Source organism: Mesoplodon mirus (genome assembly GCF_964341445.2).
Source record: "Mesoplodon mirus genome assembly, chromosome: 3".
In the NCBI taxonomy this organism is placed as follows: domain Eukaryota; kingdom Metazoa; phylum Chordata; class Mammalia; order Artiodactyla; family Ziphiidae; genus Mesoplodon; species Mesoplodon mirus.
In genome coordinates, this window is record NC_138978.1 from 131,119,987 (window position 1) to 131,143,461 (window position 23,475).

The 23,475-nt window shown below is 36.9% G+C and overlaps 2 protein-coding genes across 2 annotated transcripts in view; one reads left to right on the plus strand and one right to left on the minus strand.

The window, feature by feature from the left end:
• The first annotated feature begins 1,825 nt into the window (after positions 1–1,825).
• Positions 1,826–23,475, plus strand: part of ADSS2 (adenylosuccinate synthase 2) — a 40,849-nt gene continuing 19,199 nt past the window's right edge. Inside the window, exons 1-4 of the mRNA XM_082612860.1 lie at positions 1,826–2,119; positions 15,383–15,485; positions 16,292–16,360; positions 19,024–19,074. Of these exons, the coding sequence (XP_082468986.1) occupies positions 1,937–2,119; positions 15,383–15,485; positions 16,292–16,360; positions 19,024–19,074 (406 nt within the window). The 5' untranslated portion in view covers positions 1,826–1,936. The remainder of the gene's footprint in view (positions 2,120–15,382; positions 15,486–16,291; positions 16,361–19,023; positions 19,075–23,475) is intronic.
• On the minus strand, positions 18,411–18,929 carry LOC309799635 (small ribosomal subunit protein uS13-like). Its single transcript, XM_082612980.1, has one exon. It carries the CDS (start codon positions 18,887–18,889, stop codon positions 18,431–18,433), a length of 459 nt encoding a protein of 152 aa, XP_082469106.1. The 5' UTR covers positions 18,890–18,929; the 3' UTR covers positions 18,411–18,430.

Here is a 23,475-nt window from a genome sequence, read left to right on the forward strand (position 1 = left end):
CGGTAACGCGAGCAATGGGGAGCGGCAGATGAAGTTTCGCTGGCTCCCCTGCCTCTCACCTCCCACTGTGCGGGTTGGGGGCCCCTGTTCCAGAGTATTTGTTAGGGTCTTTTCCAGGAATCTCCTTGATGACGAAGCATTTTTATAGGAATATTTTTGCAAAGCATCAGAGTAAAACAGTAACTCTCTGTGAATGACAAAAGACTTAAATGTCTGTTATTAAAGATCCAATAAGAGTCCATTATTATGGAATTGACATGGGAATTTGGTAAGTTCTATGACACACATTTTAAGATAATAGCTAGAATTATGAATGATAAAACACCAGAACATATCAAGATTTCTAGGAATGTCATAATTTCTGAAACATTTATAACATATGCAGATGCAATATAAAGAAGACTTAGTATTATTTCTTATTTGACAATGCTTCCCATGTAATTTCCCAAATAAGCCTAATTAGTTTAATATCTCCTTTTTAATAAAGAGAGAGAACAGATCCTTCAAGATGCTCCAGAGGCCCTCCAAAAAAATCCCAAAGTTAGTTTAAGGTCAAAAAGACTTCATTTATAGTTAGATTTGGGGGAAGTTTTTCAAAAATATCAAAAATTTTGGACATGACTAAATTGGATCACAGATCATTATAAAATAATATTTATTCATTTAACTAAAGTGGCAAAAAGATTTCAAAGGTTAGAGCATTGTTGCTGGGGCAGGGAGGAATCTGCCCTCTTTTTTTAAAAAGCAGGAGATAAAATTCCTATGTGAAAAATGTCTTCCCTTATCCCAGAAGAAGAGTAATATTCTTATCTTCCTTCTTCCTTCTGGTTATGCAATCTGCTAGGAGTGGTACCTGCATGACAGCTACCCCGTTGGGGCTTCCTGACTCCACTTAAAATGAGCTTAATTTATTTTCACAGTATACTTGGGAACCTAGCGACAACTGAAACACTAAACACTACAGAAAGGACCTGGGCTCTGGACTCAGACCATTTAGGTACCAATTCAACCCTCACTGGAGGAAGTTTACTAACTTTTAAACCCTGTAAAATAAGGATAAGATAGTATTACCTACCTCATATGGTTGTGGGAATTAAAAGTGCATTATAGTATTCGGCATATATTGTACGACATGGGCAATTCATTCCTTCTCTCTGAACTTCTGTTACTAATATGTAAAATGAGAAGGTATAGGACTCTACGTGTTCTCTACATTTTCTGGCCTAATGTCCTCTACATTACTGCTTTACTTTCGAGTTTGCCTTTTTAATGCCTGTTCCCATCTCTGTTCTTACTTCCAGACCTTTACTTTCGAAATTCTAAATCTATAGTACGTTTCAATTTCATCCCATTTGTATTTTGAAATTGCACCCTTTGTATTTTGTACACACTATCTTATCCCTTAATAAAAACAAATTAAAAATTATTTAAATATGAACATTTTCAGAGACTGAAACGTGCAGATGGCAGACACCAAATCACTGGTATACGTCGCTTCCGCCAGAGCGCTGCCGGGAGTTGTAGTCTGACGCACAGGCACACACCTCCCCGCCTCTCCAGTTTGAAAAGCGGGAGGAAGGGCGGGTGGGCGGGGCGTTGAGGCTGAAGCGCGCTCGAAGCCCCGCCCCCGCCCCTTTCCGCTCGCCCGGTTCGCCCTGCAGGGGCGCGCCCGGCCGTGGAAGGGGCGTGGTCTTTTCCTGGGGGCGGTGCTGTCGAGGCCGGCGTCCTCCGGGAGGTCCTGGTTTCCCCCCAAGCCGAGGGCGGCGGGAGCGCGGGGCGGGCCTGGCGGGAGGGTGGCGACCCGGCAGGCGGGGCGGGGGCGGGCTGGCTCTGGCTCCTTCTTCCTCCGCATGTGGCTGGCGGCCGCAGAGCAGTTGAGTTCGCGCACTCCCGGCCGCCCGCGTCCCCTTCGGGCTCTCCTCGCGTCTCTGGAGCCATGGCGTTCGCAGAGACCAACCCGGCGGCATCCTCCTTGCCCAACGGCGACTGCGGCCGCCCCAGGGCGCGGCCCGGAGGGAACCGGGTGACGGTGGTGCTCGGCGCGCAGTGGGGCGACGAAGGCAAGGGGAAGGTGGTGGATCTGCTGGCGCAGGACGCAGACATCGTGTGCCGCTGCCAGGTGAGGCGGCCGGGCTCTGATGGGAAGCCGGTCCCTGAGTTCGGGCCCAGAACTCGCATCCACCGTCCAAAATAAGGTGTCACCTTGAGGTTCTTTCCTCTTATTATGAGCTGCGGCGACGTGGAGAAATGGCGGGAGGTCGGAGACCCCTGCCCTGGGGCCTTGGGCTGAGGGCTCGGGGTGGCTCAGGAGGAAGATGCGGCTTGACGGGGAGCCTTTGAGATGCGCGATGCCTGGGGAGTTGCAGTTCTCGGTCTGGGGACCAGTGCTCAAACCCAGGACTGAGGCCGGGGTGGAGGTGGGCTACTGTTCGAATTTGAGGAGCTACCGCCCGAGGCCTTCTGGCGACTCCGGGCGGAGACCCTACGGGGCCGCAAAACCTTCCCCATCATCACCCATCCGCTCAGGGAGACCAAGTGGGCCGAAACGCCCTGAAATCCAGACTAACCACTCCCCCACCTGCAGGCCCTGAGCTTGCAGAGCTTTGCCTCCTCCGGGCCACTTTGTTGACATGAGAACCCACCTCCGGGGCTTAGGGCTGTTTGATGACTGTTTAGTGTCCCCGGCTTTTTTACTCCGTACCCGGTATACTAAGGGGAGATTAATTTTACATGTTGGTCCCAGAGGTGGGAATCCCACCCAGCTCTTTTACGATTGAGGCAAGTGAAATACACGAGTGTCAAATCTAGTATTTAGAAATATTTACAGTGTTACGCTCACATCTAGAGTGAACTTTCGGGAAATGGAATGGTAAGGTACTTCCTACCGGGAGACACGTGGTTTTCAATGTAAGCTTTCTTCCTATTTGTCGTTTGCTTTGAAGCAGCCTAGAGGCTAGGCCTTTGTAAAGACTCTTAGATAACTATTACCAATTTCAAAATTCGAAATAGTTGAGCAATAACCACTTTCAAAACGAATGGTAGTGTAATATCTGAAGTTAACCACTGTCTGTTTAGGTTGCAAGAATGTTTCTTCTTCATGAACTTAACCTGGCACAATATAATGATGCTGTGTACATTCTAACAAGTTCATAGGCCCACTTGATTGGAAGTTTTCTACCTAAAGTTGAGTACCATTTGAGCATGCAGCAAAGGTAATCGTAGGCACATCAAAAGTTAAATAGAAATCTTGTTTTTTGCGTGCAGAAATCCATCCTTCCCGTTCCTTGGTTAAGACAGCTGTTGCCCCAGTTGCCTCTTAGTATCACCACTAGCACCACCACCACCACCTCCCTTCCAGCCTTCTATTCCTCCACCTCTGGCAACACACATACCTGACTTAATAACAGCCCTAAAGGGGCTGCCTCACACTGCCTTAGGAGCTGCTCCAGAAGGCTGGCCTTCACCTTCCTTTTGTCTTAAAATCAGATCTGGCTGTGCTGTGGGGAAAGAAGTATGAAAGTATACCTAACTCTGGGTAGGAGGGGAGAGAGGCTGAGACCTGTTTATTTACTTCACTGTCATTTCTGACATCTTCCTTACACAGAAATAGCAGTGCTCGGGTTCAGCTACATTATGGCTTGTGAGAAGGTTTTGGGAATGTGACCATTTTGCCTTTATTCTGAAAGATCCTCAGTTTTAACATCCCTTTGAAACGTAGTAGAATTAGTTTGTTGATTGGAGAAGGTGCTACTGTGTTACTGTAAAAAGTAGTCTTGAAGGAGGTTATGGACCAATCTGATCTGATGCCCTTGGAAAGTCTAGAGAGAAGTGACTGAGAAGGAGCCAAGTTTGGCTTTAAAATGTTAGCTGAAGTTAGAGTAGAAACATATGAGCAGACTTGTTAGGCAGACTTTACTCACCTGGAAAGTTTTGACTTACTACCTTCCTTATATAATTTAAAAAGTGTTGTATTCTTCTAGTGCCTTTTAAGAGCTCATCACTAGAAGGATTCTTATGTCTTGTTAGTGCAGGCAGATAAGTAATGAATAGACTTAAGAATGTCCCTTGTGATTCACCTTGGTAACTTTATATCATCTGGTCAGTCCTAGTAAGTTGACATCTACTTAGTGAAGTAAGTTCTCCTGACTTATAAAATTGATGGTTATGGAATGTTGAAACTCTTAATAAGCATATATAGAAAGCTGGGAAAAGTCAAATTTAGGAAAGACATTTTGAGCTTGAATTGCCACGTTTGATGATTCAAGTTTTGTGTATTATTGAAAATAATATGCACTTTGTTAGAGTTTAAGCAGTATATTTTTGTCATATTCATGCCATAATCTCAAATTTTATACAGTCTTTCTCCAGAAGTGGTATACACATAATGTATCTCTAATGGAATCATAAAATAAGGAATTTTTTCCAATAAAAATACAGTGTTTTTAAAAAGAAAAGCTGACACTGCCTTTAACTATATATTTTAATATATAAAATGCCTTTTTGGAAAGAATATATGCAAAACTAGTGGCATTTTCATCATCATAGCACTTAAGACCTGTATTTTAGATTCAAGATTTATAGGAAGTTACTTATAACTTGTTAGATACACTAGATCCTTAAATAAGTGTGTAGGACTTGCATGAAAGGATGACAATTTTAAATCGATAGGTCTTTTAAGAAAAAGAGAAGAAGAATTAAGTATAGGACCAATTCCTGGCACAGTTCATTCATCCAACAATCACATAATGAATATCTACAGGGGACCACTTAGCCCCAGAGTTAAAAGCTGAAAAAGGCAGGGCTTGTGCCCACAGGGAGCTTATAGTCTAGTGGACAACTGTTTCTTAAACAAGTATTTCCCAGGGTGGGGATAGAGAAGGGTACTAGTACAGGTTTTTCGAAGGGTTGAAGTATGGGAATAGGAAGGCTCCTTCCTGGCGACACAAAAATAGTTTTATTAGGAGAATATTACTGTTTTTTTTTTCTCCCCAAATACTCTCAAAATAAACTATTATTCTTTATTTTCTTTATTTTGTTGAGTAGAAACTACAGAGATTTTAACTATTGTACTTTATACCAGACCTTAAGCATGGACTTATTTATTGTTCTGGAGAAAGTAAAGCTTGGTAGTCTTAGCTACAACTACAGGCATGAAGTTGCCTGTAATCAGGAATAGGTAGAAGAGTATTACTTTGTGTTTTTTCCCCAGGGCTTTAAAGTTAATATAAAGAGAAAATATTAACTAAAATTAATTATAAAGGGAAAGTATTTCCTGTCACTTGCTATATAAAGTTGGCCATAAAAGTACACACAATTAAAAAAATGTTAATTTATAGCTAGATGCTGGTATTTGCTGAAGGCTCTGAAACCAGCTATTAGCAAGTGATAAAGAAATGTAAAAGACATACCAGCCGCAACTGAGACGTTCTCCTTGAAATAATCAGAAAGGTTGAAAGATAATTTAAAAGAGAATATAATTTCAGTGTTTTTTAATGCCTTGACCTTATACAGCTAAAATTATCTTCTAAACCACTTCCCATAATTTTGAAGATGGTGGAGAATTAGCATTTAAGGTAAGCCATTCTTCCAGTTTTATAACAATTGCTATTTCTGTGTCTCCTATCAGGATTGGTTTTTATATGTAGTATTTCCCAAGTGCCAACATAAGTGTATACCAGTGTGTGGTGTACTTGGTTAACTCCTGCTTTCTCGGATTATTGTGTTTTCCCTTCTAGAATGTACATTTTCTCAAAAAGAGGACTTGTTCAGTTTTTGTTTTCTTCCATAGCACCCAGTACTGTGTGAGGCAGAGAGGAAGTAAATACTCAACAAATATTTATTGGGTGACCTGGATCACCCTTAGAAATTTCTGTGAATTCAGTAGTTTAGCCCTTTCCTGTATTATTTTAACATACCCCTGGACAATTTAATTGACTATTGGCATGAGTTTAACGTGGAATCCCCAACTTTCCTTGGATTAACATTTGTTAAGTAGTATTTTTAGCTAGTATTTTTCACGTACCATTATGTTCAAAGGCTTTACTAGTTTATTTTAGACTTATTTCTTGTATCTATGAGAAAATAGATAACTGATAATTGTATCATTTTTGTGTATTTCCTCAGCAAATTTCAGTTGAATGCCCTGTGATTCTAGTAAATAGTTTTTCCTTGTTGAGGGCAGTAGATCTCAAAGTTTGGTCAATGAGGATGTCCCAAGTTGTTCACTATTTAAACTTATTGTATTAGTGTATATAATATACCATTATCTCTATTTTTGAGGCATATATTTTTTAATTATATGAGGTCATCTCAATATCAGATCAATATTATTCTGTTTCTTTAATTTTACTTCTAGGGGAGAGGGGAGTGTAGTGATTAGGTTGTCATTTTGTATTTTGTCCTTTTGTCATGAATTTGTTTTCAATTTCGTGTTCAAATGGGCCCACCATTCCCACTTTGTGAGGTCATTCAGCACCCTCATGTTGCACCTTTAACATCTCTCTCAGTATCACTTGGAAATGTTTGAAATGGCATGAGCTTGTCCTCACATTCCTATCAGCTGTAAATCCGGAGCCCCGACATGAGCCTAACCATTGAGCAGAACACCTCTCCACTACCTGTGTAACAGTGGGTACCCCCGTAACCTCTTTGTTTTTTTAAGTCCTCAGTTGTAAAAATGTGAGTGTTAGTGGGTTAGTTCGGTAGTTTTTAGTATCTCTAGGAAAAACTTTTGCCTAGAACAAATCTAGAGTGAACTGGTAAATTGATAATATAGTTAATAGCTTACTTACTGTAACTGAATACAAATCTACTTATAGTATCTTTTGGGGACTAGGTCAGATTTTGACACCAAAGATTAATGTGGTTGAGCTACATACCAATAAGTGAAGACTGGTGATATTAGAATACTTTTATCTAACGTCAAAGGGATATTGAGGTATTCAGTATTGTCTGGGGAAAGCAATTGAAAAGAACAGTAAGTATGTATAGCACAGGGAACTATACTCAGTATTTTGTAATAACCTATAAGGGGAAAAGAATCTGAAAAAAATATATATGTATGGGACTTCCCCGGTGGCACAGTGGTTAAGAATCCGCCTGCCAATGCAGGGGACACGGGTTTGATCCCTGGTCTGGGAAGATCCTACATGCCACGGAGCAACTAAGTCTGTGTGCCACAACTACTGAGCCTGCTCTCTGGAGCCCACAAACCACAACTACTGAAGCCTGTTCGCCTAGAGCCTGTGCTAAGCAACAAGAGAAGTCACCTCAATGAGAAGCCCGTGTACCGCACTGAAGAGTAGCCCCTGCTCGCCGCAACTAGACAGAGCCCGTGTGCAGCAATGAAGACCCAACGCAGCCAAAAATAAATAAATAAATATTTATTTAAAAAAATATATATGTATGTATAACTGAATCACTTTGCTGTACACCTGAAACTAACACAACACTGTAAATCAACTATACTTCAGTCAGTCAGTCAGTCAGTCAAGAAAGAAAGAAAGAAAGAAAGAAAGAAAAGAACAATAAATAAAGGACAGTTCCCATGGCTACTCTGGCTCCAGGATGGAATGGTTCTTTACATTGGACCAACTTTTAATTATATTTAATTCAATATAATAAAATTCCTCTTTAAAAAATAAGAGGTCCCATGAAATTTTTAAAAATGGGATTTTTGTATCAAGCTTTTAAAAACCCTTTTAAAGGAAGAATTTTATTCATGAGAGAAAACTTTTTTGACTTGAAATCTGCAGTCAATTTCAATGTGTATTAAGAAAATACCTCCATAAATGTAATGATTAATTGAATTTTTATCAAGCATTTAGAGAGCTGCACAACATTATTGGTTTATGCATTTTTTGCTTGCATGTCTGATCTTCCTAACTATGACCCTGGTCATCTCTGACCGTTGTTTAGTAAGTGTGTATATTAGAGTTTGGTACCTTGAGTCTAGAGCTTCTTAATTAGGAACCTGAGATCCTCCAAGGGCTTGTTCCATTTTCATTGTGAGAAGTTGTTTTATAATGGTAATTTAAGGTACAAAATACAAGGTACTTGAGATTTTTGTCATTTGTGTGACATTTATCTGTGTATGAAACTGGAAGGTAACCATAATACTGTAAGGTAAAGCAGATACCGTAAGCCTTTAAGAGATAACTGAGCAGTATACTTGGATGTCTTTGCTAAAAAGAAATTCAGATACCCTGTATATGTTTTCCTATCTAGTGTGTCTGGTTACTGTTGAATAGTTTAATTTGATCAACTTACTGCTAGTAACTTAAACCTGCTCTACTTTGAAATCATAAGCTAATTGCAATTATATGAATGTTTTTATAAAAGAACAGTCATCCTTGTTTATAATTGCTTTATTGCTGTGGATTGATATGTTTTAGTTTTGGCAAATAGTGAAGTGTTTCATCAGGAAAGGGACACAGGCCTTTCAGTGTTTACCAAGAAAAACAGCACAGGTAATAAGCACCGACTCAAAAGATTGTTAGGTTTCTAAGAAGCTTGAAGACTAGGTAGGAAGTGGGAACACTTTTTTGATTGCTGGAATAGTTCAAAGGCATGGGGTCTGAGGCATTGCTGTGCTCTGCTGTAATCCATAGTGTTTACTCTGACTTCTTGATTGATGTTCTTTTTTAGCTCTGTGATTACTGTACCGTGTTCATGTATTCAGAGCAAAAAGGACAAAGAGAAGACACATACTATTTTAGAGGCCTAAGTGGCCTGAGAAATGCCTCTTGGCTATGTGCATGGAATTGTTAGCCCAAAACACTATTGCTAAAAAGAGACATCATTGTTTCGGGTTGTAACATTGACTGCCTTCATCTCCTCTCCCAGCAGAAACTCACTTAGTTGCCCTAGTGATTTTGGGAAGAGGAAGACCTAGGAGCAAACTAAGAAGTTAAGACTCAGGAATCACTTTTGCAGACTAATGTCATTTTGTTCCTGTCTAAATTTTTTTTTCTTTTCTTTTTGTTTTTTAAATCTCTCCCGGACCTTCTTAATTAGAAACTTACACATATCAACATTTCCTGATCCAAACTTTTATTCTAGAGTTGGGCTTGACAGCCTCTGGTTCTGAGGAGTGGTGGAAAGAAACTTTAAAACACTTGTCTTCTGACTTTCTTAAGTTTAAAATTAAATTGGGGGGAAAAAAGTACACATGGAAACAATATAAAAGAATTAAATACTATTATTTTGAAATATACTGTCTAAAACCCCAAGAAACAAACAAACCAGTGGAGCCCAAAAGTGGCTTCATATTTTGTGGCAAGTCTCTGAGGAAAAACATAAGTCTGTAATGCCTTATATGATATTTAAGAGAACAGTTACAAAATAACTAAATACTAAATAATATTATATCATCCTTGTATCCTGCAGTACCATGTTTTAGAGGTTTATTCTTGACAGCGTAAATATTAAAATTTAGAAGTTAATCATTTTTTAATTGAAGTATAGTTGATTTACAATTAGTTTCAGGTGTACATAAGTTAATCATTTTATATTCAGTTATTACTAGCACAAGGTGTGAACTTAGAGAGCCAGCTGTATACATACCATGTTGCAATGAGTTTGTTTTGTGAATCATTTGGATTCTTTGTCTGCAAGCAATGGAAAGAGATTGTCTTAAGCAAAATGCCAATATGTTTAAAGGAAAACCAAGATGGCTAAACCTTAGAGTGGCCTGAGACAAAGGCAGACAGCTTCTGGGATCTCAGCAGCCAGAACTGGCAGCCTTTCTCTTTAGGATGCTCCCTTAGGTGATAGCCATCTCTGACTTTGAAAATCAAATTCCCAAGAGAGAGGAGCTTGATTGGCTCAAGCTTGGATCAGGTTTCCCTGTCTGGATCAATTACTGTGGCCAGAGGGGATGATTACTATGATTTACAAAGTAAGGGGTGAGGGGGAAGGGAAACAGGGACTGAACATACAAAAGGTGTAGCTGACCCACAGTTAATTTCATATGGGAAAATTAAGAAATGAGGAAACATTAATTCAGGGTGATTCTCATTTGTAAACTGTTTTCTAATATCACTGTAGACCTCTAGTGCTTTTCTAGAGGGAAGAATGTTTGGTGTTAAATAGGTTTTTATTATTTTAACTATAATTAAAATAATGAGAGTTAGCTGTATTGGTTTTTAAAAACTAAAAGTATATACAAGAAACTTTGCTCTTCATCTTTGGGAACACAGAATTTTAGTTCTGCTCCCCCCGCCCCCATCATAATGTTCTAATTTATTTCAATGAGATACAGTTTTCTCCTGGTCATTAGGAAGCTTATTTAATATTTACATTCAATCTTAATGTAAGAATAATGATCAAAGAAAATAGGTAAAATAAACACCAAATTAGGGGATGTTTTTGTGATTGCGGTGAGTGCTGATTGGATGACTGGATTTCTTTTTTTTTGATATATTCTTTACTTTAATACTATTAATTTGCATTTATTCTTTTTTGGGGGGCTATAGAATGGCTTTATTTTCTCAAACTTGTAGAGTTTTGTTTCCTAAAATTAATCAGTCCATATCAAATAAGTACTAACAATGTCATAGAACTTAATATTGGTCGCTGCGGGGGAAGCGAAGAAGTAGTGAACCCTTGTACTTAAAGATCATCTCACATCTATCCCCACTGAATTTTACATTTGTTCTTGTTATTTAATATAAGAAAAAATATCATATAAGGCATTATAAACTTAGGTTTTTCCTCAGAGCGACTTGCCACACACTATGCAGCCACTTTTGGGCTCCACTGGTTGGTTTGTTTCTTGGGGTTTTAGATGGGATATTTTAGAATTAAAAATGTTCAAAAATTAAGACATCTGAGATTCATTAAGAAATATTTTCTCTATTGATAATAATTGATCTGGAAAACAACATTAATTACTATTCCACAGCTCCTTGTTTGTATAACAATTAATTGAACTTTTTTTTTTAGTTAAGTAGTATAAAATATACAGCTATGGTAATTAGAGATATTTGTTAAATGCTGCATGAATGACTGGGATCATAAGTGTTATGGGAATTTAGCAAAGCAGCAAGAGGTAGTTACATATAACTATTAGTATGTGATTAATATTGTATCTGGGAGGATAGTTTACCAAATTTGCTTTGGGGAGTCTGTTAAAAGTATCAATAGAAATAAGGAAATATTTATCTCCCATCATTTATCTGGCCTTCCCAGTGCTACTTAGGAGAATTGTTAAGCATAATTAAACAGGTATGTCCTTGCTACTTATCTTGGTACATACTACATAGACTTGCCCATGTGAGAAGCATTCCATCACAAATGTGGGAGCCTGCAGTTCAGAGTACAGTTGGCCCTCCATATCCCTGGGGTCTGCATGCAAGGATTCAATCAACCATCAATCGAAAATATTTGAAAAAAAATTCCAGAAAGTTCCAAAACGCAAAACTTGAATTTGCCATGCTGGCGACTATTTACATAGCATTTACATTGTATTAGGTATTATAAGTAATCTAGAGATGATTTAAAGTATACTTGAGGATGCACGTATGTTGTATGCCAATACTACACTACTTTATACAAGGGTTTAAACATTTGTGGATTTTGGTATCTGTGGGAGTCCTGGAACCAATCTCCTGTGGATATGGAGGGAGGACTGTATCTGCCCTTGTAACTTCGTAGTGGGTATTAGTGGTTGGGTGAGGCTGGCAGTGGTGGTCCTATTGAAACTTCTTTGTTTTGCTATATGCTAATAACATGTGACCTTTCCATGGACCTCTGTTTCAGGACAATTTCCTGAGCTCCCAAGAAGAATTTTGTATATTCCACACAATTTATAAATATTTTAGGTTAGCATCCAAGTAGGCACTTCAAAGTTGAAGCTTCATCTGGGGCTTTTGGTGAAATGACCCTATACTCAAACTTATTTTATATATGTAGATTTAATTTGTCAAGAAATTCCTTGTGGGGGCCTCCCTGGTGGCGCAGTGGTTGAGAGTCCGCCTGCCGATGCAGGGGATACGGGTTCGTGCCCCGGTCTGGGAGGATCCCATATGCCGCGGAGCGGCTGGGCCCGTGAGCCATGGCCGCTGGGCCTGCGCATCCGGAGCCTGTGCTCCGCAACGGGAGAGGCCACAACAGTGAGAGGCCCGCATACCGCAAAAAGAAAAAAAAAAAAAAAAGAAATTCCTTGTGAGTAGCTCCTTCTCAGTTCACCTCAGGACTCTTTTCTGCACAGTGAGTGTTTCAAGATTAGAAGCTATTATACCCCAACTCCCTCTTAGGGCACTAGTGACTGAATATACTAATAAGCACTTACATTTTCTCCCCTAACTCTTTAATAGGAAAATTTTAGGGTTATTCTTGGGTTTATTTAACCATATTTTCCTACTCAGCCAAACAATTTAAATGGGATTTAAACCATCCTTAGGAAGGCATTGGTTATTGAAAAATCTTGGTCAATGTTTGAGTGAGCAAGCTGTTCACTAAAGTGTGATTTCAAGCCTTCTGCAGCTGAACTTTTCCAGCCTGAACCACCACCTGTATGTAAACTTGGAAGGACTCAAAGAATTAAAGCAATTTATCGCCCTCAAGTCATTTATCGCCCTCAAGTCATTGATCGCCAATCACAACCACCTGCCTCAAACAAACAAACGTATCAGCCACTATCTTTCCATCATTACTTCCTGTCTTGGTAAGATATTATCTAAGAGAGTAGTAGGCTTTGTTACACACAAGAACAACCGAGTTAATAATTATTTCACCAAATGATTAGTATATCTGTAAAAATAACTTTGTGTAAAGGAGACTTACTTTAAAGGTCTACATCAAAATTACAGAGTAGATTGTTTTTTATATTAAGCAAATGATGGATTAAAAAGAAAACTGGTTCTGCTTAAATAATAATGCTTTATTGGTTGTTTGTCTCAAAGTCACCAATACTATTAACACTTTAATACAAATTCATTAAATTTAGTGTTTTATAACAATTTAGAGTAAATAGTTATAATAACAAATTAACACTTTCCTAGGATTTGAGGAAATTTTAGTGAGCTTCATACTCTGAAAAAATTTTTCCTGAAAAGTTGGGGGACGTTTCCTAAATCATAAAAAGTTGTGATGAAAAGGCTAATATTGGTATGAGGGATAGAGTAAAAGGAAAACCATAAAAACCAAGTAAGAATTGTCCTGTGGGTTATTTAAAAAAGACTAAGTTAAGATCAATATATTCTTTTGTTATGTAATATATGTTTTAAGATTCTGTCAGGATTGGTGATAAACCTGCCAAGTGTGAAATAATAATAAAGTGTGTACCAGGAAGTGTATTGCAACATTGTTAATAATGACAAAAGGTTGGAAACAATCTGAATGTCTTTCTTTGGGTCCAGTTTAATAAATTATGTGTCCATATAAAAAGGAATGTAGTGCAGCTGTTGAAAGGATGAGATGTTCTGTTTACAAGGTTATGGAATGAGCTCCAAGATTTGTTAAGTAAAAAAGCAAGCTGCCCAGGTGTGTATCTTTCCTACCATTTGTATAGGTGGAATAAAACAATGTATAAATATGTGTTTGTATATGCAAAATTACTTAGGGAAGGACACAAAAAGCTGGTGGTAACAGCAGCCTTGTAGCAGGGAAGGGGAGGGTGGAGTATGGGAAGGACTTCACTTTTTGTTGTGCATCCTTCTGTGCCTTTTGTATCATATGCAGATGTTGCCTACAAAACATAAATAGTAAAAAATATTCACCTGTTGCCTTGACGGTATCAAGTGAAGGAGGTATTGCTTAACACTACCACTTCTGTCCTTCCTGTGTCTTGTCATCTGCCTGTTATCTTGTGGACTATAGGCCACCACCACCAAGTCTTTTTTTTTTTTTTTTAATTTACACGACATACACTAGTCTTTAAGCAAGGAGTTCTTTGCTCTGTACAGTGCAAAACACAGTGTAAATAAGTATTTGCTTTTTTGAAGATTTTTTTTCAGGACCTATTTTTCTGGCATTTTTGTGAATTCATGATGATGATGGTAAAAGTAAGTAAAATACATCTGTCAGATAGCCTTGTGATCAAGTTAAACTAGTCATCCTCAGGAGATATCGTTTTGATTGGTTTTTTTTTTTAAATGTCCCACAAAGATGTTGTTAAACCTTTTATTTGTTCAGATATATTCCTAGTTTGTTGTTTATTTTAAAGCTTTTGTTAGTATTTTGTAAAAGTGAAAACATAATCAAATTGATTTGTGTCTTTTCCCCATGCTTTTTAAACTTAGAAATTAGAAATATTATCTGGTCACTTAATATTCAGTCTCCTTTGTACCTAATTTTTATAATTCAACTTCACATTTTGTTTCATAGAGTGGACGTTTCACCATGGGTTTATGCTATGATTCTCAGCTTTAGAGGTTCCTTGACCCAGTGTATTACTTTAGCCAGAGATGAGCAGATTCAAGGAATCGGTCACTAACCAAACTCATGAGACTGATTTTAAAATTTAAAAATTATTCTCCAGGATAACCAATATTTGAGGGATTTACTTGGGAGATATCCTCGCTGATAAGTCCATGTAAGAATAATAATTTTAGGTCACAAAGTTGCTTGACACACTCTTAGGACAATGAGAATTATATGAATATTTATATCAAGTCAGGGTAACTGGATAGATTTTTCTATTTTAAGGATTTTTTAAGATAAATATCATGGAAAATTAATTAGATTGCTACATGTTCCACATAGTGCCGGAAACAGAATAACAAACTAATTGTTCCCTGTACTTTGTTCGCTTTTTTCTCTTTTAAAAAGGGATATGGGACTTCCCTGTTGGCGCAGTGGTTAAGAATCTGCCTGCCAATTCAGGGGACACAGGTTCGAGCCCTGGTCTGGGAAGATCCCACATTCCGTGGAGCAACTAAGCCTGTGCACCACAACTACTGAGCCTGCGCTCCAGAGCCCACGAGCCACAATTACTGAGCCCACGTGCCACAACTACTGAAGCCGCGCGCCTAGAGCCCATGCTCTGCGACAAGAGAAGCCACCGCAATGAGAAGCTCGCACATACCAACAAGAGTAGCCCCCGCTCGCCGTAACTAGAGAAAGCCCGCATGCAGCAATGAAGACCCAACCCAGCCAAAAAAATAATAATAATAAAATAAAATAAAAAGGGATATGTCGTCCTATCTTCCAGAAACCTGAACTCTCCAATTTCCAGATCCTGTTAGGAATAACCATTCAAGTAGGGAAAGGAGAGAGGATAGACAAACTATTGTAAAGCCTGTAAAGAATAAGTATTCATGGCAAATACTTGGGTTGCCTTATTGACATTTTAGCAGGAGATCGTTAATTCACTTTGGAAGGAGATATATTACTTGTCATATTTATTGTCAGGTTCATTTTTCCCAATCTTGTATTTCAGGGAGGAAATAATGCTGGCCATACAGTTGTTGTAGATTCTGTGGAGTATGATTTTCATCTTTTACCTAGTGGAATAATTAATCCTAATGTTACGGCATTCATTGGTAAGTATATAGACTGAACTTAGGGACTTTTTTCCCCCAATGGATAATAATGTTTATTTTTCATAATCTAAACTTATTTAATCTCTAATCAAATGATTCATTGATTGCTTATTAATCTTGACAGTGGTACCTTCTGGAATATACCTAACTTTGGCTGTTTTACAACTCTTTTAGATCATTTAGCACTAATAACTTTTTTGGAATGATTACTTTGCATTTATTTCTGATCATTGGCAATCTTAATTGTATAACAAAGTGTTAGATCATCAAATCAGTTTTCCAAACACTATGAAGCATAGTAAGAAATACAAGAGGTCTGTGTTTCATGGATTGGTTCTGAACGCTTATAACATAAGATGCAATCTGATATTTTCTCTTGTAGTCTTTTATTTTTAAAAATGCTCATCACAACCCAATAAATTGATTTTATGGCCACTAATAGGTTTGAGTCCCCAGTTTGAAAGACTGGGATCTGGTTCAGTTTGCCTAAACCTATATAACTAGTTTCTTTCAAAATAATAGTTTCACTTTGTTTCAAAGAAATTTGAAATTATATTGAGTATAGTTTTAGTGTTTTATATTCTGTGTATTATGTTCTATTATGTATTTACATTATACTACCGTTTAAAACTTGGAATCATTTCTGTGGTAACTCCCTGATAAATTAGAATGTCCTACTAATCAAAGTGCCTCACTCTTCTACTATTCTAGATAAAGAGTTATTGAAGATGTATGTCTATATTATAAATACAGATGTTTAAATTTGGGATTTGCTTATTTGTGGTTTTTTTTTTTTTTTTTTTTAGGAAATGGTGTGGTAATTCATCTACCTGGATTGTTTGAGGAAGCAGAAAAAAATGTTCAAAAAGGAAAAGGTATGAAAGAATGAGTCTGCTTTGTCTGGCAGCCAGTTATTTATTTTTTTTAATGAAGTATTATTGGACTTTCATTCCAGAAAAACTTAACATTTTTGTCTTCTACTTTAAAATTGCAGATTATTGTAGGACAAAATTTTTAATGTCAGTTATTAAATTTTATTCATTATAATCAGTGTTCTAAACAAAAGACAAACATAACAAGGTCATTGTGTAAGTCCTGATTTTTTACACATTGGTCATCTGCAAACTTTAAGTAGCTAGAATTACTATATGCTGGTGGCAAAACTCTAGGAAATTCATGAGTTCATTTTGTCATTTGTGCTCGTTAGCATCCATTTCTAAACAAGCCAAAAATCAGCTTAAGGCAGTCAGAAAGCCACTGTAGCCCATTTTGTACACTTTTAGTCTCATTTCCTAGAAGATCTGGAACTCCCTTGGTTACTACAACCCAGGGACAAAAGAGGTTTTTTAGGTCCCTGCCTCCAAATGAGGGAAATGCTTCTTCTATGCAGTGTATCCACTTCCATCTTTAAAAAAAAAAAAGACTTGATTTCCTGCCTTTTCTAATCTCTTCTGGATTTTTGGAAGTCTGTTTACATTCAGTTAGGCTGCCTTGCTAGTGTTTGAGGGGAATGTGGCAATGCAAATGATACACAATTGAGGAAAATCATTAGTGTAGTTTTCCCTTAGCTCATATTTAAAGAACTAAATTCTATTACATCGTTAACGTCTATTTTTCACGTTTAAAAGTAGCAATCCATCCTCAAGTGTTCCTAACAACTAAATCTGACTTCACAGAATCCTGTCTTGCTATTATCTCTGTTGTCTTCCCTGCATTTTACCTGTATGTTGTGTCTGCCTTTTTAACTGGTCACCTTGAGGTTCCCTTGCTGCTCTCTGCTGTCCTTCATCCCCTTTACAATTTTGCCCTACTCTTTTCCCTTCTGGCCTATCTAACCCAGCTGAATCTACTTTATTGAGTTTCTTTGTAATATTTTGTTATAATATTCCCTAAGCAAACTTTAGAATACATGTTACATATCAAAAACAGCTATGGGGGGCGCTTAATAACTTCTTTAATCTATAAGGAATATTTGTAAAACAAATCTTTGGATATTATCAAAATTAACAGCTAATTTTTAATATTCAAATACTAATTTTGAAAATAGGGCTCATTGGCTTATCCTTAGAATGCATATAGCCTACTAAGTTACTCTCTTTAAAGAAGAATATTTAGATTCATTCAACAATCATTTTTCTTGAACATTTATTGGATGACAGACCCCATACTATGAAAATTCATGGCCCCTACTCTCAGGCATTCACACTTAAATGGGGAGACACATGTATCTTCTTATAATTCAGTGTGATAAGTGCAGTAATTGATAGTACTTTGGAGGAATTAGAACATTTTATTATTTTGTTTAATCACCCTTTTTTTTTTTTTTTTTGCGGTATGTGGGCCTCTCACTGTTGTGGCCTGTCCCGTTGCGGAGCACAGGCTCCGGACGCGCAGGCTCAGCAGCCATGGCTCACGGGCCCAGCCGCTCCGTGGCATGTGGGATCTTCCCGGACCGGGGCACGAACCGGTGTCCCCTGCATCGGCAGGCGGACTCTCAACCACTGCACCACCAGGGAAGCCCTAATCACACTTTTTATAATTGTCTTTTGGGAACGGGTGCCATACCCCAAATTAACTCCCTTTTCTCAAAATTCTCCCCTTGCTTTGAACTTCACCCACACTCCCTCACATCCCACTCCCCCCGTCGTACCGCCCCAACAAAATGATATTTCCTACCATTTCTGTTTTGGATTCCTAAAAGTATTTTATGTGGCTATGGCTGGCTTGAGTTTGGAGCTTTTTAGAGCAAAACATTTAGAAGGAATTTGTGAACGACTTTGTATAATGAATGACAGGTGAGAAAATTCTTGTTAAACATATTTCCTATGCAGAAAAAAAGATGCTAAAATGACTACTTAGGTGAAAAACACTTTTAAACAGTGTATTTCTTTTTTTTTTTTTTTTTAACTGTATAAACTATTTATTAACAGACAACGCCCACAAATTTATTTCTTCTTGGACACACCCATGGTGCGGCCACGGCGGCCTGTGGTCTTGGTGTGCTGGCCTCGTACACGAAGTCCCCAGAAGTGGCGTAGGCCTCGGTGGGCCCTAATCTTCTTCAGTCGCTCCAGGTCTTCACGGAGCTTGTTGTCCAGACCGTTGGCCAGGACCTGGCTGTATTTTCCATCCTTCACATCCTTCTGTCTGTTTAAGAACCAGTCTGGGATCTTGTATTGGCGTGGATTCTGCATAATGGTGATCACACGTTCCACCTCATCCTCAGTGAGCTCTCCTGCCCTCTTGGTGAGGTCGATGTCTGCTTTCCTCAACACCACATGAGCATATCTTCGCCCCACACCCTTAATTGCAGTGATGGCAAAGGCAATTTTCCGCCGCCCATCGATGTTGGTGTTGAGTACTCGCAAAATGTGCTGGAACTTCTCGGGGATTACTAGAGACATGGCGGCGGCCCCAGCCGCGGCGTGTAGGCCTCCAGTGGAAGAGAGCTAAACAGTGTATTTCTAAGGAAATTAAGATTTAAAAATTATTATACAAAATGTTCAATTAAATGTATCTTTTTTTCCCTTCCCTCTAGGTCTGGAAGGCTGGGAAAAAAGGCTTATCATATCTGACAGAGCTCATATTGGTAAGGGGGACGTAATACATTTATTTATAACTATCTTTTTATCAGAAACATCACATGAAAGCATTTAGTAGCCAATTTGTCTTTAATTTTACTGAACACTAAGTAGGATGAATTGTAATAATTGGGTTCAGATACATGGAATCTTATTCATTTTTTTCTTTTGTTTTTAATAAGGGCTAGGTTAAAGTTTACCTATTTCTGAAGAATTAGCTAATCAGATGAATAATTTAAGCAGTATTTCATGAGACATCGCTACTTCTATTAAAAAATAAGCCACATTAAAATACAAAGAGCTTTTTCTTGCATATATTAATACTCATGTAAAAGTAGGTCTCCCATCGGGCAAGTCTTTAGAGTGATTCATTGTACCTAAAATGTAATAATACTGCTTTTTAAATGATGTAGATTTTATTCAGACTAGCCTTCTCCTCCATTGGTTACAACAAACTGGATTCTAAAATTAATTTCAACCACCACCAGTATATTTGAAGTTTGTTTCCCTGTTATTATCCTATCTCTGAAGTGATAGCATTTTTAATTACCAGTGACATGATTAAGAGGCAATAGCCAGGAAAGAGAAAGAACTATAAACCATGTTAGAACTTCTGTGATTGATTAGAACTCTTAAATTGTATTTAAATATGTATGTCTCCTGAGGCAGTAGCTGCTGTAGTTTTAGCATTGACCTCCATTTAAGAGGCAACCCCAAAATTTTCTAGAGTATTTATCAGCCAAGTGACAGTACCTCCAAATAACAATCACAGATTTGAATACTATGCATAGTCTTAGGAAATCAATAAAATAACTTATTTGAAGTAAACTGTACTGGATTGACATACAGCTTTTATGTGAAAACTCCCTTTTCATTTCGTAGTTTGCCATAGGCTTCTTAATCTATAAAATCTGAAAAGAACAATTTGTGATTACCACTGCAAAACACTTTTATATTAGTTCATATTATCGTATATGTTGTCCATAAGTAGATTGGTATTCCCATACTGAAGACTTTGCTAGTTGTTAGTGTGACTAGATAAAGTGTAAAGAATACATACTTCTGTATTTTCCATAAAACAAAGTAGGCTGTGAGTCATTTGTATTTCACCGATTTAAACTATGAAAATATTAACTATCAATTATACTTGTGTTTAAACTGAACCTTTTCTTTGAAGAGCTCGTAGTTTTTTAGTTTTTAGCAAAACTGCAATTTATATTTCCAGAGTAATAGCGTAGATACATCACTAGACAAGAAAAGAAAGTAGAAAGCTTTGCAGTCCCAAATAATAACATGTAATTTGGATGAGGACAAAAAGGTTTCATTTTGCTTTTATGAGGAAGGAGGTTATAAATCTGTCATGTTTGTTGGCCATTTTAAGCTTCTGATTAAAAAAGAGAATCATACTCAGCCTGTCACCTATATAGTTTAAAATATTTTTTGGTTATTACCTTAGTACTTTTAAACTTTTACATATCATCCCTATAGGGCTGTAATATAGGAAGCAATATTGTATTATTTTTCTTACTGACAGTCTTTTAGGTATATAATGAAAATTATATTTTTGTGCATTACTTTTGTATTGTTTTTTATCTGCTTACACTCACTAATCATTAATCTTATATGTATTTTATTTTGTTAAAATGAGTCATCTTTAACTTTCTAGTTTTTATGTATAGCCTTTTGGTATTCATTGCCTCTGTCTTGTGAATAAATGATGAAAGCCGCTACTTATCTTCAGAACTTTGTAATGGTCCTCTGTCATCTGCTATGTGAAATTCAATATCAGAATACCACAATCTAGGATTGCAAAATAGGATAATACCTAGTATGTACTCTTTGAGTAACATAACATTAATGCACATAATCAGGTAAGTAGTTCGGCTTATGTAAATATATGCTGATGATATCAATCTGTTGAAAAGAACATGGTGTTAAGAGAGATACCTGTGTTCCTGTTTGGATTCTCCACCTTTTTTCATTATAAATGCTTTGGGTCTGTCACTTGACAGTTTGCATTCTTGAACGTAGCACAGTGGTTAAGCAAGTTACTTAATTCCTTTAGAGTACAAAAACCAAAGAAAATACTAATACAAAGGGGTCAAAGAACCAGAGTAATAGGAAAGTAATGTGGTTTAAATTATAACAAATGTGAATTAATTTTTAAAATTTTTAAATTTATTATATTTATTTAATAATGGTTTTTCCTTTTCCATAAATTTATATTCTTAAAGGAAAGTATTTCTTAGAGGGGAAATAGTTAGAGGAGAACTGAGTCCAGAGAGGATAGCTCTGACTAAAATTTAGATATATGTAGTAATATGTATAATAATATATGTATTCTTTAAAACATGTGTTATTAAAATGTCTATAAAAAACATGTATTTTTAGTACAGTCAATTCTGAAATGGTGAAAAGAAGTAAATAACGTTATCAAAAAATCAAACTAACTAGAAAATTGCTGAGAATCATTGCTATGTAACCACTTCACATTTTTGCTTCAGGGACTCTCTTACCATAGGACTGAAAGGACAGTTCTCTAAGTGCCATGGTAATTATGGCATTAGAACTCTCATTTCAGTACTAAGCACAAAACCTAGTCTGGTACATAGATGCTTAAAAATATTGACTGTTAAAAATGTCTCATAAAATCCTGAGATTGTCAGCACAAAGTATGATGGGTGATATGGAGTATAGTATAATAGAATTACAGGGTTTAGAATTTTAGGGATCTGGATCCAAATGTTGTTTTTGTGTCCTCTGGCAAGTTATTTGTCTTCCAGGCATTAGTCCCCCCCATCGGTAACAACGTCTCACACAAGGCTGTGCCCATGTGGGAAAGAGTTTTAGCTGTTTTATTCATAAATATGCCCAGCACCTAACTTAGGTGCCCTACCCCACTTGGCCAAGATGTACTACTTTTTCATCTGGAGGCGTACTGTCCTATAGTTTTTTAGTTTTAGTGCCTTCATTTTTCTGCAAGAGTACATGTAGGGTTGGTATTATTTCCTTTTAAATGTTGGCTAGAATCTTTGAGGGGATGTTTTTAGTTATAAATTCCACTTCTTTAACAGATATGGAGAGATTCAGGTTTTTCTGTTTCTTTTTGTGTCAGTTGTGGTAATTTATGTTTTTTCAAGGACTGTATTCATTTCATCCAACTTGTCAAATTATTGGCATAAGATTTTTAATGTTTGTATATTATCCTTTTAATTTCTGTAGAGTTTGCAGTGATGTCCTTTCTTTTATTCCTAGTATTGATAATTTGTATCTTCTCTCATTTTCTCTTGATCAGTCTAACTAGAGCTTTCTCCATTTTATTGATTTTGAGTTTTTTCCCCAAAGAATAAGCATTTGATTATGTTTATTTTCTATTTCATTGGTTTCAGCTCTTTATTAGTCCATTCTTTCTACTTTCTTTGGGTTTAATTTGCTCTTTTTTTTTAGCTTCTTTAGAAGCTTACTAGATTATTTATTTTAGACTTTTTTAATATAAGCATTTAAGGTTACACATGTCTCTCTAACACTATTTTAATTGCATTTCCAAACACTGACATTTTGTATGTTTATTTCCATTCAGTTGAAAATACTTTGTAATTTTTTTGTGATTTCCATTTAATCCATGAGTTAAATATGATGTTTATGTTTCTAAATATTGGAAGATTTTCCTGATTTCTCTCTATTATTTATTTCTAATTTAATTTTGCTGTAGACAGAATATACTCTGTACAATCTTAGCCTTTTAAAATTTGTTGAGATTTGTTTTATGACCTATTATGTGGCCTATTTTGATTAATGTTCTACATGCATTTAGAATATGTGCTCTGTTCTTGTTGAGTAGTGTTCTTTAAATGTCAGTTAAATCAAATTGGAAGATAGCATTGTTTAGATCTTCTGTATCCTAAGTGATTTTCTATTTACTTGATCTGTCAGCTACTGAAAGAGAAGCATGTTAAAAACCTCCAACAATAATTGTGGATTTGTCTATTAATTTCTTTTCAACTCTGTAAGTTTTTGCTTTGTGTGCTTTGAAGCTGTTAGGTGCATGTATATTTAAAATTATGTTTTGATGAATTAGCTCTTTCATCATTATGAAATGCCCTCTTTATTTATGGTGATATTTCTTATTCTGAAGTCTACTTTGATATTAGTATAGCCACTAGAGCTTTCTTAAGATTAGTGTATCTTTTTCCATCCTCTAATAATCTTTAATCTATTTATATTTTATATTTATGGCTCATTTATTGTCGACAAGATGTATTTGGGCCTTACTTTTTATTCATTGTGACCATGTGCCTTTTAATTGGAATGTTTTGACCATTTACTTCTAGTACAGTTAATTAGCAGTATGGTTGAATTTATATTTGCCCATTGTTTTCTATTTGTTTTTTTTCTTCTTTCCTGATTTC

Bases quoted from the DNA above. Each gene is read 5' to 3' on its own strand.
- LOC309799635 (XM_082612980.1), bottom strand. From the start codon at position 18,889: ATGTCTCTAGTAATCCCCGAGAAGTTCCAGCACATTTTGCGAGTACTC.